The 18,515-nt window shown below is 43.9% G+C and overlaps 1 protein-coding gene and 1 long non-coding RNA gene across 2 annotated transcripts; one reads left to right on the top strand and one right to left on the bottom strand.

Annotated features, from left to right (window-relative positions):
• Window positions 1–1,268: 1,268 nt before the first annotated feature.
• On the top strand, window positions 1,269–11,764 carry chpf2 (chondroitin polymerizing factor 2). Its single transcript, XM_079490121.1, has 6 exons — window positions 1,269–2,604; window positions 3,903–4,224; window positions 4,786–5,028; window positions 7,368–7,550; window positions 9,167–9,877; window positions 10,224–11,764. The coding sequence occupies exons 1-6, from the start codon at window positions 2,318–2,320 to the stop codon at window positions 10,785–10,787; spliced, it is 2,310 nt and encodes a 769-aa protein (XP_079346247.1). The 5' UTR covers window positions 1,269–2,317; the 3' UTR covers window positions 10,788–11,764.
• A 3,969-nt stretch (window positions 11,765–15,733) lies between these two features.
• On the bottom strand, window positions 15,734–17,026 carry LOC306913541. The gene is made up of 2 exons (XR_013788557.1): window positions 16,867–17,026; window positions 15,734–16,820 (listed from the first exon to the last, which is right to left on the bottom strand). It is a non-coding gene; the product is annotated as an uncharacterized lncRNA (long non-coding RNA).
• Window positions 17,027–18,515: the final 1,489 nt, after the last annotated feature.

Raw genomic sequence — 18,515 nt, 5'->3', positions numbered from 1 at the left:
TACGGTAAATATTTCAAAAAAAGGCTCAGATTTAAAATGTGATTAAATGTAGGGTAAACTGTAATATGTATATTACAGTACTAATATTTTGATACTAATCATTGCTATATAGTGTTTGTTCAATAACAGGGGACTCCCTGACTCTCCAGCTCTTTAATAAACAGAAAATACATTTTCAGGTATGGTGAAAAGATTTCAGCCAATCAAGAGAAAGTAGCTATTTATCAGCTTCATTCATCAGTGTTCCAGTTCCAATTTTGGAGGAATTTTGTCCGCTCATTTCTTTGTGTCATCACTTACAATTCCACTTAATCTGTATCCTGACTGAGTTCTCTATCCTGATTGTAGCTATAAAACGTATAGGTATCCCGACCTGAAAATGCTTTTTCTGTTGGAGAGCTGGGGAGTTACTGAACAAACACTCAATAGCAATGAGTACTATCACAATAGGTTTTTAACACTTATTTTAACCAAAGAAAATCACCCTACCTTTAAGGTATAGCTAGCAGCTCCGTTTAAATGTGCAGTTCAGGAGGTCCCACAACACAATGGTTATAGCCTATCAACCACACTTAGGCTATTTGAACGTATAGGGTAGAAGACTATTATTACCTGCACTTTACTCTTTCAGAAAAAATGCCATTGCGATTTCATTATTCAGCTTAAATATTAGCGGAGGGGATCAGATATCACCTGATGGCTGACAGCGCCACATCTCCCATGGCTATGACTCATCCTTATGTTGACATGTTGTCATGACAATGATGGTGACCTGACCCTTTCTGCAATGTAAATATAGGAACAAACCTTAGAGTATATATCTAAGGAACAAACATGCAGTAGCTTAAAATAATATGAAAAAGGGAAGTAAATTAATAAATTAACAGCAGGATGATGCAAAAAGTTGGAATATTTTAGCATATTTACAACACAAATATTTACAATTTATAACAATATAATAATTAGGGAATAGGGATGCACTGATGTATCGGCCACATATCGGTACCGATATTTCCCGTTATCGGTCAATATCGGCCCAGTTTCCCTCAAGTCAAGTGATCGGGAATCGGATTGGTTTCCAGGATGCCTGACTGACAGTACAAAGACAACTGCACCGTTGTACATCGATCGGGCTCTATGATCGGGCTGCGAAACTGTGCCACCTGGCGGTAATACCAGCGAATAACACACACTCACACACACACACACACACACACACACACACACACACACACACACACACACTACACACACTACAGACAGTACAGTACAGCTCCAGGGGTGTCTCTGCTGCTCTGCTCTCCGTCCAAAGCGTACAGTTGGTTGGTTGGTTACCAGGCAGCCGCTACAAGCACACAGGCTGCCAAGTGGCGCCACACTGTGCAAAGGCTCTGAAAGCTGCTCCTCCTGAGACTGTCCTGTCTGTCTGTGACTGTCTGTCTGCTGTGGACCGGCGGGTGGTCCGTCGTTTGTTTGGGGGGAGGAGGAGGTGATGATCCGTGCATCGATCGATGGATCATGGAAGACATGACGACGATGATGTGTTGTTGGTGACTTCTTGTTCCCCTACGGGTTTAGAGGAAGGAACTGGAACTAAGAGGAACAGCCTCGACGTGATGCTAGCTGGCTAGCATGTCTGTGGATGGTTTTACTGTGGTGTAGGAATGTATACTATATATTTTAAACGCCGTATAAGAACCTAATCTATACCCGTCTTCCAGGTAGGGAGGTTATTATTATAGCTTCTAGTTGTCTTCAGGCGGTTCAACTTAAACCAGATAACACCCAGCTCTGCATCTAGAACGTCACTGAGCTAATTGTTAGCTACCATTAAGCTATTTTTAATCATTAATTCTAAACTACAGGGATGCAAGTGCTTATTATTCCGTTATAGCGATGTTATTAATGCATAGTTCAGATTGTCACACATACATGCGTTGCCCAAACATGTACTTCTTCTACAATTAAGCTGCACATGGAAAAACCCTCAGAACGACAGTTAAGTATAGAGAGAGTGTAATGTTTGTTAGGCTATATTATGGTTAATGTGATGGTGGTGGTAACAGGTTATCTTGGCTGCATAGTGGACAACAGATTTATTACACATATGTTAACAGAACACTTAAACAGAAGGGGTTTCGTCAATGGCAACAACAAACATTTATGCTCAAATATGACACATTTTCGACGAAACTTGAAGCTTGGTCGACGGCGCTTTCTTCATGACACCTTAACACGTTTAAACTCTGCGTAGAGAAACACTGGTGACATTGTTCCCCCGGCGGCGGCGGCTTCTGCTTTTAGACCCAACTAGATCATGCGTCTCTCGTCCTTTCTGGCCGTGTTCAGGCCTGCTCTGCCCCTCATACTGGGGCTGTCTCTGGGCTGCAGCCTGAGCTTGTTGATGGTGTCCTGGACTCAGGGGGAGGCCGAGGACTCGTGTGGGGATGAGCTGGGGGGCAACGGGAGGGTCTTCCTGGGGGGAGGGGGTGACCCCCTGCACGGGGGGGACTCTAGGGACGGGAATGGAAACGAGCAGGACTTCCAGCCACGCGTCATTCCATATCACAAAGACCCCAACAAGCCTCACAAGAAAGTCATGAGGTGAGTTGGAATAAAAGTCCTCTGTTATTGCACTAATGCACCATGCTGGGGTAGTTTGTTGAGTTGCTGTTGGATGGATGAATCTAGAGCACATGGAAAAACTCTGGGAGTTCATTTTGGGGGTCCTTGATTTTTATTTTATTTTATTACTTTGAGAACCACTATTCTAGACTAATATTATTACCTGTACACACACAGGTCTTCCCCCATTACTTCAAAACGGTTTCTGTGAGGCCTTGGGGCCAGGGGTGGAGCTGATTTAGGATTGGAGCTATTCTCCCATTGCCTCATTCCAGGGTGTCATGATTATGAATGTATTTATTTTTAGTGCAGCCTTAGCAACATTTTCCACATGAAGGGAAATATTGTGATGTTTGCTGCTGATGCAAGAATTGGACCCAGTAGAGTAGACCTTTTCAGATTAACTTTATTGTCACTTAGGGGGGTTAGTGGATTAATAAGTACATACTGTGAAAAACCATATAAGATCACTACTATAAAAAACAAAATAAAATGACAACCTAAAACCTACAAAGTTAAAACACTCATACCAACACTAAATACAGGGCACAAATATCTGTGTGAGAGTGCAAGTGCTGAGGGTTATTTCACAGTCACACTCTTTCATGCTATTTAGGCCCAAACTGTACTAATGATTCGCCATGCAAGTCCTTGCAACATCCTTGCATGTATGACTATACTGTTTTGTTGCAAGGAGCTGCATTGGTGCGGTTTGGGCCTAAGGGTCTGATCATGGACTGTGGGAAGAAAAAAAAAAGCTTAGCTAAGCTTAGTTTATAGCTTTATGTAAGTATAATGGAGACACTTTATAGCAAACTCTTCCTTCCAAAATGTACAGTATAGGCTATGATTTGGTCATTTGTTTTCTCATGCCTCGAGCCATTGACTCACCTCAACTCTGGCTGCCAATTATAGTTATTAGTAATAGTAATAGTAATTACAAGGTATTTCGGCTAGTATATGCTTGTTTAATAGTTCCAGAGAAAGAATTTAAAGCGCTGGCAAATGTAGATCTAACTGAAAATGTGACTAGATTTTCCCTAGCTATTAAGCATATTTACATTGCCAAAGCAAGTGTCAAAACGCAGCAAAAAAAAAAGCAATTTAAGAAAAAAAGGGGAATGTATGTATAGTTTGAGCCTGGGGGTACAGCTACAGCCTTGTCACATTGAGACCTTACACATGTACAGTACATGTTCTATAAAGCTTTTTGAAAGCAATAGCGGAGACCTCTCACCGTTCCATGCAACTCTCCTCCCACCGTCCCTCCAATGCAGGACCCGCTACATCCACACCGAGCTGGGCATCCGGGATCGACTGCTGGTGGGCGTGCTGACGTCGCGCGCCACCCTCAACACGCTGGCCGTGGCGGTGAACCGCACGGTGGCGCACCACTTCCACCGCACCTTCTTCTTTACGGGCCTGCGCAGCCCCAAGGTGCCGCACGGCATGGCGGTGGTGGCGCACGGCGACGACCGGCCCGTGTGGCTGATGTACGAGACGGTGCGCCACCTCCACCAGCACTACGGCCTGGACTACGACTGGTTCTACCTGGCCCAGGACGACACCTACATGCAGGCAGAGAGGCTGGCCGAGCTGGTGGGTGACTGACTAGTATATAGGGATATGGGAGTCGGTGTATGGAAATGACGATTTATCACGGCAAACTATTATTGAGATTTAACGATATTATCACGATAATCAGTTCTCGAATACATCTTCTGAAGCACCTGGACACATCATGATCAGTGAGAGTATGCTTGCCTTGAGACTTCAAATGTCACGTTTGTTTAAGCACTTGAATCCCCAGCCGCTTCCCTATTCTGGGGGGGGGGGGACGTTGTTCGCTAAAAATAGCTGATCTATGAGCTCACAGCGCTCAACGTGTTGTGCAATTGTAGATCTGCTTTTTCTGGCGATTCGATTTGTGTGTGGAGTTAATTAAGAGCGTACCAAGTGCGCTCTTTATAGATTTGTTTTATCAAGTAGAGTAGAGGGTTTAAATTGGTACTGAATTTGCAGCCCAACAAAAGCTAATTCATCCTAGTGTATGATGATGATGATGGAGGACAATTTAACGATAAATCAAAAATCTCTGCGATGCGATTATTGTGAGCGTAATAGGATAATAAACGATTATCGCCATCCCATCATCCCTAGGTGAATCACCTCAGCGCGGGGCAGGACCTGTACATGGGCCGGGCCGAAGAGTTCATCGGCGGGGAGGAGAAGGCTCGGTACTGCCACGGCGGCTACGGCTACCTGCTGTCACGCAGCCTGCTGGCCCGGCTGCAGCCGCACCTGGACACCTGCCGCAACGACATCCTCAGCGTGAGGCCCGACGAGTGGCTGGGCCGCTGCATCATTGACTACCTGGGCCTCAGCTGTGTGGAGGTGCATCAGGTAAATACGCTGTTGATTCATTGAATACTTAGGGCCACAATGGAATTTTTGAGTTGTTCCGATAGCTGCCGATGCTGCCTAAAATGCTGATACCCGTATCGGCGAGTACTGTATGTCTGACTGTACCACGTGCTGGTTACATTTCTAACTAATACTAATAGAGTAATCAATCAATCAATCAATCAATCAATCAAACAGGTGGCAGAAGGGTGCCCTTGTGGTTAAAGTAAAGTCCAATTGTCCAATTGGCAATAACACAAAGCTTCCATGTTCAATAATTGCAGCCATGTGTCTTTTCTAGGTAATCTTGAGGAAGATGCTGAATCCCTATCTATTGTTAGTTCGTCACTCACTCTGCTTTTAAATGTCAGCCAAATGCCAAGGATGTAAACGGTAAACGCCTATGTGCCAAAGCACATCCGTTCCTCGAGGTAGACTGCTGTGTCTTGTGCAAACCTCTATTCTTTCAAAGCAACATATTGTTTCCAACCAATACCTATAATAGTGTTTTAGGCAAATAGTAGGAAAATGCAGACAGCATAATGGAGGCTTGACGCTTGAAAGAAACCCACAGGAGCGCAAGCAGGAGCTCACGGACGCTGATCTTATTCCACTCCATGTTAATGAAAGCAGCCGTTCTCACTGGCCGCACATTCCACTCGTACACGTGAAGATTTACTTTCCGCCTCGGTCGGGGGAAAAACAGTTCTCATTACAGTTTAGGCATTTAGCGGACGCTCTTAATACAGAGCGACTTACAGTAATCAAGGTGAAGACAAAAATATACATCTAATGCATAGAGACTGTGTAGTGCCTCAGTAACCTAGGATCATAGACCAGACGTCCTGCTGTGGCCACTGGCTAGGGTTTGGCGAGAACAGTCGCACAGAAAGCTCTGCGCGTGAGCGACGCTTTTTTTGGTGGGTTCCTTCCCAGCATAGTCCAGGGTCACCATCACTTATGGGTCTTCTTGACAAGTACTGTAAGTAAGCCGTGCTGAGCCATGAGGTGGATAGGGCAGGAGCCTATCTCCTGTTTCTGTGGCGTGGGGCAGCTCGATGTACAAGTACACCCCCTGGACATGACTGATTGATTGAATACTTTATTGGCAGAAATGTACGGTTAAACACACACGTCCAAAAGGATATCACCTTCACCTTGTTTCCATTCAGGTCCTGGGTATTCAATTCATAATCATGACATGAAAAATAACAACAAATTCAAATCATCATTGATGCTACAGGGTTCCCACACATTTCTACCAATGAATTTCCAAAACCTTTCCAGAATATTTAACCCAATATCCAGGCCTATATATCAATCAATCAGCGCAATAATGAGTCTTGTACTCATATGTGCAATGCCCAAAGACAGTGTAGCAAAAATAAAGCATAGAATATAGAATGAATGGTAGAATTCCATTCCAAATCCTTTGTTACACCACCTATCCTAGGGCACAGGATCTGTTCTTTTTGTCACGTCCGGTACACATTAGGCTGCAATCACTTATGTTACATATTTCGTGTAATGTTATAGATGTTTTGGAAAATGCTTTTATTAACTAAATGAATAGCCAAAAACAATAGATATACAAATATTTTTTTCAGGACCTTTGATAAATTCCAGGAACCTTGATAAATTCCAAACCTTTTCCAGGACTGGAAAATATTATTTCTAATTTCTAAATATTTCCAGGAATTCCAGGAACCCTCCCTGACGCTAGTATGTCATAGGGACCGATCTAACCCTTGAGTGCCAAGCAGGGACTTGGCCCTTGACCCTTTTCTTTGGTATATGACCTGGCTGGGGATCGAACCCAGACCTCCCAGTCTCAGGGCGGACACTCTACACTTCCTTACCAGTACACTAACAGTGATGTAAATATGTTTTCAATGTAATGAGTCCCATGATACAGGGATGGTCTTTTAGATGAGTCCCAAGGACATTTTATGAGTCCCACTTCAACAACGTTAGGAGTCATATTTTGCCATTTTTACAAATGGCAGCATTTAACTCCCATTTCATTTTATATGGTTATAATTCAATTCAATTCAATCTTATTAAAGTGTCAAATCACAACAAGTTGTCTCAAGACACTTTACATATAGAGCATGGTGTGGTTATATTCATCGTAGTGGTGTGGTTATATTCATCATTCGTAGAAAACAGAACAAGAAATGATCATTATAACTAAAGCTAGCAAAATAAACTAGAATAAAAAAACAGTACAGTAGGACAGTAGTGCTTAACTCCTAGTTTTAACTATAAACTGCGTTTTGGGATGCAAAATGCACCCTATTTTAATCTCTGCACTAAACTAACCCTTGCTTTCTTCACAGGAGATGACCTATCGCTATTTTGAGCTGGGGAAGAACCCGGACCCAGAGCGCGAGGAGAGCGCACAGTTTAAGAACGCCTTCACCGTGCACCCCGTGTCAGAGCCCAACGTCATGTACCGCCTGCACAAGCGCTTCAGTCAGATCGAGCTGGAGTGGACCTACCGGCAGATAGAGCAGCTGCAGGTGAGCACTCCTCTGTGCTGCCTCTTTTTTATTTTTTATGGGTTTTTTTGCGGCTTTCGCCTTTATTTTTTATAGAGAGACAGACGGTTTGCTGACAGGAAAATGGGGGAGAGAGATGGGGGAGTGACATGCAGTAAGGGCCGTCGGGATCGGGAGTCGAACCCACGGCACACTGCCAGACTCGGGCTACTGGCCAAGTTGCCTGGACCACTGAGCCACGGCCCAGGCCTGTGCTGCCTCTTTTATATTCCAAACTGGTACAGACAGTTTTGTCCAAACGCTCCCATGTTCTAATTAATTTCATTTATATTTTTCGCACATGTTAGTTTATCACAGTACATTATATAATATAATTTATATCTAATAGAGTCAGGAAGGAGAGAGAGAGAGAGAGAGACCCCACAAGTGTATAGTGTATTTGTTCTCACAATAACTACTGGACAATAATAGTTAGATTTAGATTTTTTTTAATACATAATGGAGTTTGGAATTGTATAGAAGTACATACAGGTTGGAATCTATGAAGGTGATACGGCCGGGCTACACCAGGCTTTTCGCGCACGTTTTGTGCGCGTTTACACACACGCGAACCCCGCACACTTAAAATAGGACTGGACCTAAATTCGTGTGTGTGCGCGTATTCGCGTAAACGCACACTGAAAAGCCTGGTGTAGCTTGGCTGTCAGTATGCCTGTTTTCAGTATTTGTGCGATTCTTACTGTATCTGATTCGACTGCTAGAGTACAAAAGACTCGTCCAAGGATGAGTGCTGCTGCTGCTGCTGCTGCTGGCACATGTTCCATTCTCCTCCTCCACAGTCTGTCTAGAGCTCTGGAAGACATTCCTGACAAAACAAATATTTAGATATGTCAGGCAGGTCAGGGATAGCCTGTTTTGTCCAGGCACAAAGTGAGACATTTCAGTATTGAATGATTAGAAATGATGCCAGCCTTTTGACATCGACTTGGCAGTCACAAATGTAAAGCCTATGATGCGCTGTACTATGTGAAAAATATCTGATTTACCCAGTGCTGTGCAGCCTAGAATTTTTTTTTTAATGGATTTCTTTTGATGAATGAAAATAGGTAAAGGCCTTGTGCATACCCGATCAGCTCAGAGAAGGGTGCATCGGCAGGGATCAGACGTCTAGAATACAATAACGATAACCTGCACCAGTGGTTTTCAAACATTTTAGCCTGTGATCCAAAAGAGAAATTAGATGTTTGCCCAGGACCCAAACTAGTCAAAATAGCAGATCTACAAGCTCACATCGTGTCGCAACGCGCCACTTTAGTTTCTTCATGAAATTACAGAAAAATAGAATTTAGTTATTAATTCATGATGGTGATTTTAATGTTTTGAAATAATAATTAAAAACAAAATGTAGGAAACAAAATAAAGGGATCCATAAAAATGTGTTCGCAACCCACACATGGGTCCCATCTACACTACTTGCACAATAAGGACAACGTTATTTAGGCGATGTTTTGGTCAATAGAACTTCTTCTGGCATCTTGAAGATGCCATGTCTATTTTCATTATATTCTAGATAAAATCAAATAAAAATGTATTCCCACATTGCAATGCTTTACCGTTATTATTTTCTTGTGCACCAGATGCATATCAGCAACCTGAGCGAGTTGACCCCGGAGGGCAAGGCCGGGGCCACGTGGCCCATCGGAATCAACCCTCCCTTCAAGCCCAAGACCCGCTTTGAGGTCATCAACTGGGAGTACTTCACCGAGGAGCACATCTACGCCTGCATCGACGGCGCGCCCAAGTGCGAGCTGCGGGGGGCGGACCGCGCCGACGTCAACTCCGCGCTGGAGATCGCCGTGGAGCGCCTCAACGACCGATACCAGCCCGTGCTGCGCTTCCGCAAGCGCCGCCTGCTCAATGGCTACCGGCGCTTCGACCCCACGCGTGGCATGGAGTACGTGCTGGACCTGGCGCTGGATGTGTTCACGCAGAAGGGCCACAGCCAGGTGATCGGGAAGCGTGTGAGCCTGCTGCGGCCGCTCAGCGCCATCGAGATCATCCCCATGCCCTACGTGACGGAGGCCACGCGCGTGCAGGTCATCCTGCCCGTGGTGGCCCAGGACCAGGACTATGTGGGCAACTTCCTGGACATGTACGTGATGAACACGCTAGACACGCACGACAACGTGCTGCTCACCTTCCTGTTCATCTACGACCCGTTCGACGCGCAGCGCGTCAGCCAGACGGACGTGTTCGCCGGCGTCAAGGCCATGATCGCCGAGGTGGAGAAGCGCTACGGCGACGTGAAGATCCCCTGGATCAGTGTGAAGACCGAGGTGCCCTCGCAGGTATGCGTGGCACGATAATAATCGCTAATGTCGTTCGTCATGATTAAAAACAGCGCTGAAAATTGTCCTCCATAAAAAGTGGGATGAATTGGCTTTTGTTGAGCTGCAAATTCACTTAAACCCTCCATTTGATAAAATGGACCTGTAAAGATCGCATTTGGCACGCTCTTATTTCACTCTACACAAATCGATTTGCCAAAAATAGCAGCTACAAGCTCACGACGCGTTGTAACAACGCGTTGTAAACTTGTAGAATGGCCATTTTTTGCAAACGTTATTGCGTTAATATCGTCAATCGCAATGATCTTTGCCACGACAATCGTGACATGTAATTTTCTACTCGCAGGTGAAGCTGATGGACATCATCTCCAAGAAGCACCCGGTGGACACGCTGTTCTTCCTGGCCAGCGTGTGGACCGAGGTCAACGGCGACTTCCTCAACCGCTGCCGCATGAACGCCATCAGCAACTGGCAGGTGTTCTTCCCCATCCACTTCCAGGAGTACAGCCCGGCCGTCATGTACCGCGACCAGCCGCCGTCGGCCGCCTCGGCGCCCTTCGCGTCGGAAGCGCTGCGCGACGGCCACTTCGACCGGCACGTCTTCGACGAGGCGTGCTTCTACAACGCCGACTACATGACGGCGCGCACCAAGACCGCCGCCGACATCCTGGACAACGAGGAGCTGCTGGAGAGCATGGACGTGTACGAGATCTTCGTGCGCTACTCGGGGCTGCACGTGTTCCGGGCGGTGGAGCCGGCGCTCGTGCAGAAGTACGTCCGGCGGACGTGCAATCCGCGCTTCAGCGAGGACATCTACCACCGATGCGTGCTGAGCAACCTGGAGGGCCTGGCGTCGCGCTCGCACCTCGCCATGGCGCTGTTTGAGCAGGAGCAGGCCAACAGCACCTAGGGACGCCTGTGGGTGACCACTAGGGGGGGGTGCGACCCGGCCGGAACCGGAGAAATCGGAGGAAACCGGATCCAACGTCGAGGAACCAGGTATCTGTTCCATCACGTTCGGAACCGTTCCTGGAACCGTTTTTATCACACACTGTCAGAGCTGGTTATGTGGACTTCTCGTCTGCTATGCAATTACAATACCGGTCATTCTCAAACGTTTTAATTTTCAAGGGCCACCATAACTCTGAGAGTGTACAAAAATGTACAAATGGAACCAAACGGACCCTCACGGGTCCATTTGTACACTCTCAGAGTTACAGACCTTTTTTAAAGGTTCCATTTGGAACTCCCTCAAGTAACCCAGAGGGTTAGGGGACCGTTACGAAGGAATCGTTAAGGAACTGGAATCGTTAAAATCCCAAAGGAACCCTAGTGACCAGCTGGGGCAACACGGTGCCTTGTCAGTGCATGAACCACAGCTACACTGCCTCGACCCGACAGTAATTAAATAGGCAGAGTAATGACAGAATAAGTCATCCTTATGGACCTAAAGAGAGTGCTGCCATGTGCAGTGCAGATGCACCATTGTTCCGCGCTGGGTACTGCTGCTGCTTCCAATAAACTCTTTGACTCTATGAACCTTGACCGTAGACGGTCAACACTCCTCCTGTGTATAGTTGACTGTATGGAGTCATGTTACAACTTCTTCCTGCCATATTCTCTCGCATAAATCGACACCATTTGGGTAATACTCCAATTAAGCCTCATGAGAGGTTCTGTCGTGAAGTAAATGAATGAACAAAGACCTTCATTGTGAATCAATATAGCTAATACTTTGTTTCACAGAGAGAGAGAGAGAGCTTGAGCCATAAAGTCTTCCTTGGGAAGGTTTTGAATACTGGGATTAAAAAAAAAGAAGCCATTGACTGTATTTTGTTTATGTTTTGTTTGTTTTTCATGGTATTAAAGAGTGCTGCTCTACTTGGATCAGTGTCCCCCCATTCATGTTTTACTGTAAAGGGAAGGGCTGTTGTGAACACAATACCGGTACCGGTATTGTGTTTGTTTTGTACAGCGCCACACAAAAGTATCCAAAAATAGGGCTTGTACTTTTTGCTATTTCTTTCTTTGAACAGTAACAGTTATGTAGATATGAGGTTTCCACACGACAGATGATATCAAATACTCCTGAGAACAACAGAGACTCCAAACAGGTGAAGATCGTTGTGGTTGACGACGTACAACAACAACAACGTCATCATGTGGCTGATCATAATATTCAGAGTGGCACATTCTGTGTTCTTCCTCCCCGGCTTTTACCTCTGAGCTTTCACTGTGACGCCCCGAGGTAACGAACAGTTTGTTCCCATGTCTCCTCTCGCCCCGTCTCCTCACATTAAGGCAGCCGTTCTCCACCCCTCCCCGGGCCTCCCTGGGATTTGGGCTACATTCTGTGAGTGTAGTGTGTAGTGTACACACACACATGTGTCTTTGGAGAGGGGAGGGGGTAGTGGTGGAGCTGAACCCACCACAGGGAGGGTCCTATGCACCTGGCCGAGGTCCAAGAAAGGGTGGGTGGTTATAACCTTCAGAGCAGGATGGTTGAGGCAGCCTCAATGAGCCACTTCACAACCTCCCCCTCCCTCTCCCAAGGCAGGCGACTGAGAGGTTTTCACTGAAGGCTGACATACTGCCCCCCCCCCCCCCCCGGACAACCCCCACTCCCGAGTCCCAACTGCAGCTGAAAGAGTGAAAGTCTTTTTTTCTTTTTTTGACCGAGGTAAGGTCAACTGAAGCTATAGCCGTTACAGCACAGCCGCTATTCTATCAGTAGGAATTAGTCTATTAGCAGTCAATAGTTTGCCGTGGTTCCACAGATAAATATTGTGAAAATAGTCGATCTACAAGCTCCTCGTGTTTGCCTACGTAATATGACGTTTTGGCCAATTTGGTATTAAAAAGGTCTTAAGCGTCATTACATTGTCACGTACCCTGTATAGATACCCTGTATACCCATAAACTGGATGTTGTACTGTTGAGTGAGGAAAACAACGTTGCACATTAAGCTAATCATCTGGGGATCCCGACCCACAGGTTGAGAACCACTGCTCTAGATTAGAATGACCTCCACCTGTTTTCCTAGCAGTGAATTCACAAATTCCTGAGTTCCATCCACCTCTTTTGGAACATGTTAGTCATGCTGGAAATGTAACCCAGACAGAGGGAGAGAGAGAGAGAGAGGTCTGCTCTCTGTTTTAACAATGTGATCTCCTCAGCGTGGAGGTATGTAGCTGTTAACAGGATGCTCTGACTAGACATGTTTTACTGTAGCTCATAAGACACCAAACAAATTGGGCCTATTGCTAATATTGTTGCTTTCGGGCAAAAACCTTTATCTCCATATTCTAATTTTTTATTTGTATTTATTTAACACCCTACTTACTTGATCATACTACAGCATCACACAAAAGTATCAAAAGAAGCAGATCTGCAAGCTGTAAATGCTGTGCGAATCGACGTGGTTTGAGATTGTAGATCTGCTACTTTTTCCGTTTTTGAATTAAAACCTGAAAAGTAACAGTTTGGGGATTGGGACATATGAGGTTTCCACCCGACAGACTGGAGTTAAAGTTATTGCTACATCATGTAAGTGAATGTTAACATCAAAACAACACTGTAAATGTAATGTAACTGCAGTGCTAAAAAGACCTAGTTGTTGAATGCATCAAAGTGCTGCAAATCAAGATGACAATGTTATTATTTTAAGTGCAGGTAGGACATCTCAGGCGGGCTCGGGCAGGCATTGCTACAAGGAAATTACTATTTCCATTTGAGCAGTCATGGAAGAAGTACTCATATATTTTTTTACTTTAAAGTAAGAAAGTATCAATACCACAATGTAAAAATGGTCTGGTATTAAAAATTTGCTTGAGTAAAAGTACAAAGTGTTGCATCAAAATGTACTTGAAAGTACCAAAAGTATTAAAGTAAAGGTACATATTAAGGCTGGTTAATGTATGTTTTGTAATAATAATCTAAATCAAAGTAACTGGAAACTATCAAATAATGTCAAATAATAGTGGAGTAAAAGTACACTATTTGACTCTGAAATATAATGGAGTAGAAGTAAAAAAAAAAAAAAAAAAAAAAAAAAGTATTGAAGAAAATATGGCTGTAAACTAAAGTAAGTAGGTTACAGTACTTGAGTAAATGTACTTCCACTACTGCATTTGAGCTACTTATCCAAAATGGTTTATATAAGTAAATATGCAATAATGACACATACCATTCTTTGACTTTACCTGAGCAGAAGAGAACTCCCTCAGTTCTGCACCTGCAGGCAGACATCTTTCTGTCATCACTGCTCGTCAAATTACCTTCTCATAAGCAACAACTTGAGCAATTTGCAGGTGTATCACCATTTCAATTTGGATACCAAATGATAGCCTTTTGTCCATGTGGGTAGAAGGTGCGGCCGTGCAGGGCAGCTAGTGTGAAACATGTTTTCAGATACACGTTTTAGTGTACAGCCTACAGGTTAAGTTTAAAACGAGTAAGTAATACACCGCCTGGGCGTCTTCTTGAATGATATTCAAAACGGAATCGGAGTAGACCTGTATAATTAAAATCAGTTGTTTGGAGGAACATGAGCTATGGAAATCACACCTGTGAATACACTTTATGTATTCATAAGTGCTTGCCTATGTCATCACGCAGTTTTATTACATTTTTTTCATTAGGTCTTTTAAGGTCACACCCACGTGTAGGCCTACTGCTCACAACACCTCAAACATGGACACAAAAGAGGTCCTCCAACATTTTCATGTCTAGAAGTTGAAAAGATGTATCAGGGACCCCCCATGAAGGAAGATTTGTGTTAATTGTCTTTTCATCAAGTTAATTCAAGTCTAAGTAATGTTGACACATTGTGAGCTTGTAGATCGGCCATTTTTAGTAACCGTTATGAACTAAAGTAATTTTTAGTTTGAGATCTTGAAAAATAGCAGATCTAAGACCTCATAGCACATGATCACATAACGTGCTGAGCTTGTTTTGAGAACCACTGCTCTAGAAACTAAAACACCACTGGACCTGATGTGAACATTGCACAGAGCTTGTTTAGCCAACCTATTTCATCTGGTCATCATCACTTCACAGGTGATGACACTCAGACTCATTCAGGGAGATGAGAGTGGAGTTAAAGGGATAGTTCAGATTTTTTTTAACTTAAGCTGTATGAAATACTTGCCATTAATGGTGGAAGTTCTGCTCTGGTTTTGGTCATTTTGTGGGGGGCACAGGGGGCCACGCAGTAAAAGTAAATTAATTCACAAAACTGTCTAACGTCTTTGTATTGTTGACATATTTCTAAAATATTAGCGCAACTTTCGTTCAACTTTGACCCCTCTATCACATTTTTGGGGCGTAGTGATATGAACACAAAAAACATAGCCCTGTGTGATAGAGGGGTCAATGACAATGAGATCCATTCCCCACCCGGCTATGCAATACCCGTTGTACCCGTGTCAGAGTACACGTTCCACCCATCTGTCTGTGTCCCTTTTATGCCCATATATGGATATTTCTGTATCTGTCTCTCTGAGTTCTGGCATGACCAAATATGGAGTGCTGTGATGTCAGAACAGGCCAGCTCCATATATGAAGCCTGGGCAGGGGCCCGGCCTGTCCAGAGCCCGGGCAGAGGCCTTTTGTGGCAGTTCTGGACAACCGTGGGTTCGACCAACTCGACATCGTGCACTGCACTCCCTGTGTGGAACGCGTGTGTCGAATTTGAAGTCGGTGGGGCGAACGGTTCTCGAGTTACGTGCATTACAGTCGTACTCAGACAGACAGAGTGCATTACAGTCGTACACACAGACAGACAGAGACAGCCGTACACACAGACAGACAGAGACACGGTGCATTTATAGATAACAAAAGACAACAGAGATATCATGGCATTTACAAACTTTGGCAAGCGCTTCTTTATTTACATCCAGGCTGTCTCATAATGTCACAGCTGCAGTTTCAATCATTTTTTCCCTTTTTTATTTTGTAGAATGTAATCACCCAACAAATGTTGCTCTGATATAATGCATACAGTATATCTTCTTGAAGGTGATCGATCCACTGACAATAAGTGTAAACAGAGGTTTAAGAGCAGTGCCGGTGCCCACTCTTTGGAAACATGCAGGGAGTTTGGACAAACATCTCAAACAGTATGCCAGGGTTTTTTATAACATGAGACAATGTCAATTTTCAGAGAGAATACACCAACATAGTAGTCCATTACATTAGTCAGATATTACTATTTCCATTAAAGCCAAACTTATACTTTGTCGCAAGGGTGGTGTTGCATGTCTATCTGAAAAGGTAACAGGATAGGTGGGCACTAGGGACATCTGGGCACCTCGATTTAAAATTTGCACCTCAATGTAAAATTTGCTATTTTTTTAGACTAAAAAAATAAATATTTGGAAAATGTTTTAAAGTAAAGTATAGACCTACAGTACATGATTAGAAAATGCTTAAACATTCTACAATAAGGTCTAATATTTCTACAATCGCTACAAATAGCTACAAAACCTGTTTATCAAGTCATTTTGGAGCATACACAACAAGTTGAAGGATAAAATTAAGTACGAAAATGATGTACCGTACATGTTCACAACCTGTATACTTTTATACCAGAACCAACCTCGTGCCCAGCTATCCTGTATCCGTCGAAAATAGAAGACTTTCAAGAAGCCTGTAAAATCAGTGAGTGACCACAGCATGCGAGGAAGTACAATAAATTTGACTTTTCTGTTCCCAATAGTATCTGAAAGTGTTGGTCACAAATGAGTCGCAGATTCTAGATTGCGCCACAAGAGGGCGCCAGTGTGCCAGTGATGCTATATAATAATAGGACAACATACGGATGTGAAATGAACAAAAGTCAACCTGGGTCAGGTACAGTACATAGTCTGGCCTGAGATACTAGAATGACTGAAGCTACTCTTTGCCCTTCTAAGTGAATGAAGCTAAGTCAATGGTTCTCAACCTCTTTGCCCTTCTAAGTGAATGAAGCTAAGTCAATGGTTCTCAACCTTTTCAGGCCGTGACACCCCCAAATAATCATATTTGGACAGGGCACCCCACACCCTGACAAGCCCTTGGAATTGTAGGTGTTGTTGAGGCATTCAAAGTATTGCGAAAATAGCCACACAACGTTTTCACGTTTGCCTCTTTCTAATATTATTTGCCAATGTTTGACCAGTTTAGTATGAATAAACAGTTTGTTGATTACTTTTGATGCACAGTATTTCGTTTCCCCCCCCCCCTTTTCTTAGGTATTTTAGGTATTAAAAAGGTCAATTCACTGTTACCAGTGGGGAGTCTGGGGACCCCCCCAAAAAAGAGTAATATAAAAAAAATCATGTGAGGACCCCACTGGGGGTCCCAGCCCACAGGTTGAGAACCACTGCTCTAAGTAACACACAAAATAATAAACCACACAGCTTTTGAAAAATCACGCTTACAAGTTAGTTTGCTGGTAGGGCATATTGTTTTTGGCAAAAACTATCCAGAAGGCATTTCACACCATTTTCAACACCATGGAAAAGTGTGGCAAGTCCTGTGCTTGACTAGCCTGGTAAACCCCTCCCCCTTGAATTTCCTTTTTTCATTTTGTCCAAAATGAAAATGTTTTCAAGGGGGAGGGGTTTACCAGGCTAGTGCTTGACTGTCACATTGACTTCTATGCCAGCTTTACATTATATTTATACATCATATTTACACACGTACGTACTGCTTTTTTAATTTTTAACTCATTTCCATGGAGCATGCATAGGTCATCGTTTAATGATCCAATCACTTTTAGTTTAAGGACGACTTCGCCCATTTTCAACCTATCCATCTTCAAATAATTATTGGTCCTCACTATTAATGCTCATTACAACATGGTACCATTTTATCATGAGCATTAGTGAGTCACCAACTGTATGAAGAATAAAGAGAGGTTAAAGTCGTCCTTTAAATGCTGAGTTCCTAACTCAACATGATCTCATCCATGACAAATAGTCTCGACAGAGAACCAATAGCACAGTGCAAAGGACCCCAAAAGTTTTCAGCAACCACACAAAACAAAAAATGTCTGCTGAATAACTTTCATCCGACATTACAACATATACATACAAGTTGGGTGACATTAAAAAAAAAAGAAAAAACTCCCAGTTGATTCGGAGTCAGGGGGAGTTTTCCCCCTCCCACTCTCTCTCTGGGTTACAGCATTCATTCTAATCCCCATGGTGGTCAGTCGAATGAGATGGACCTAAAATAAACCACCCCCCAAACCCAAGAGTACATTAACAGAGGAACATTAACATTCCACTCTCCTACAGATTTAAAACTTCCCATACTGCACCATGTAGTCCACCCCCCCCCCCTGCAAAACAACACAGTCATATGCTATACAGTTGGCCCTCTTAAGGGAAAAAAAAGACATATTTACATTCACATCTCAGTTAAAAAAAAATCGTAATATTGTCCCTTCAGCTTCTACATTAGTCACGTGACTTAAGAGTTCCATGTGACTTAGAAGTCGTGACAAAACTGGCAGCGTTTTCTTTTCTTTTTAGCCCAGACTTGGGTTAGATAACAGTCAGTCGACGTAACTAATATTTGTAACATTGGTTTGAGCTTTGCTTACTTCCCAGGAATACCAGTCAATTATGCGTCCTTTCTATCTAGGGTTCCC

The sequence above is a fragment of the Electrona antarctica genome, assembly GCF_951216825.1.
Source record: "Electrona antarctica genome assembly, chromosome: 20".
In the NCBI taxonomy this organism is placed as follows: Eukaryota; Metazoa; Chordata; class Actinopteri; order Myctophiformes; family Myctophidae; genus Electrona; species Electrona antarctica.
The sequence above is the reverse complement of the archived record's forward strand: the minus strand, read 5'-3'. Positions and strand labels throughout refer to the sequence as shown.

Bases quoted from the DNA above. Each gene is read 5' to 3' on its own strand.
- chpf2 (XM_079490121.1), top strand. From the start codon at position 2,318: ATGCGTCTCTCGTCCTTTCTGGCCGTGTTCAGGCCTGCTCTGCCCCTC. The intron at 7,551-9,166 runs GTGAGCACTCCT...CTTGTGCACCAG, and splicing joins GGCAGATAGAGCAGCTGCAG to ATGCATATCAGCAACCTGAG. The intron at 9,878-10,223 runs GTATGCGTGGCA...TTCTACTCGCAG, and splicing joins AGACCGAGGTGCCCTCGCAG to GTGAAGCTGATGGACATCAT.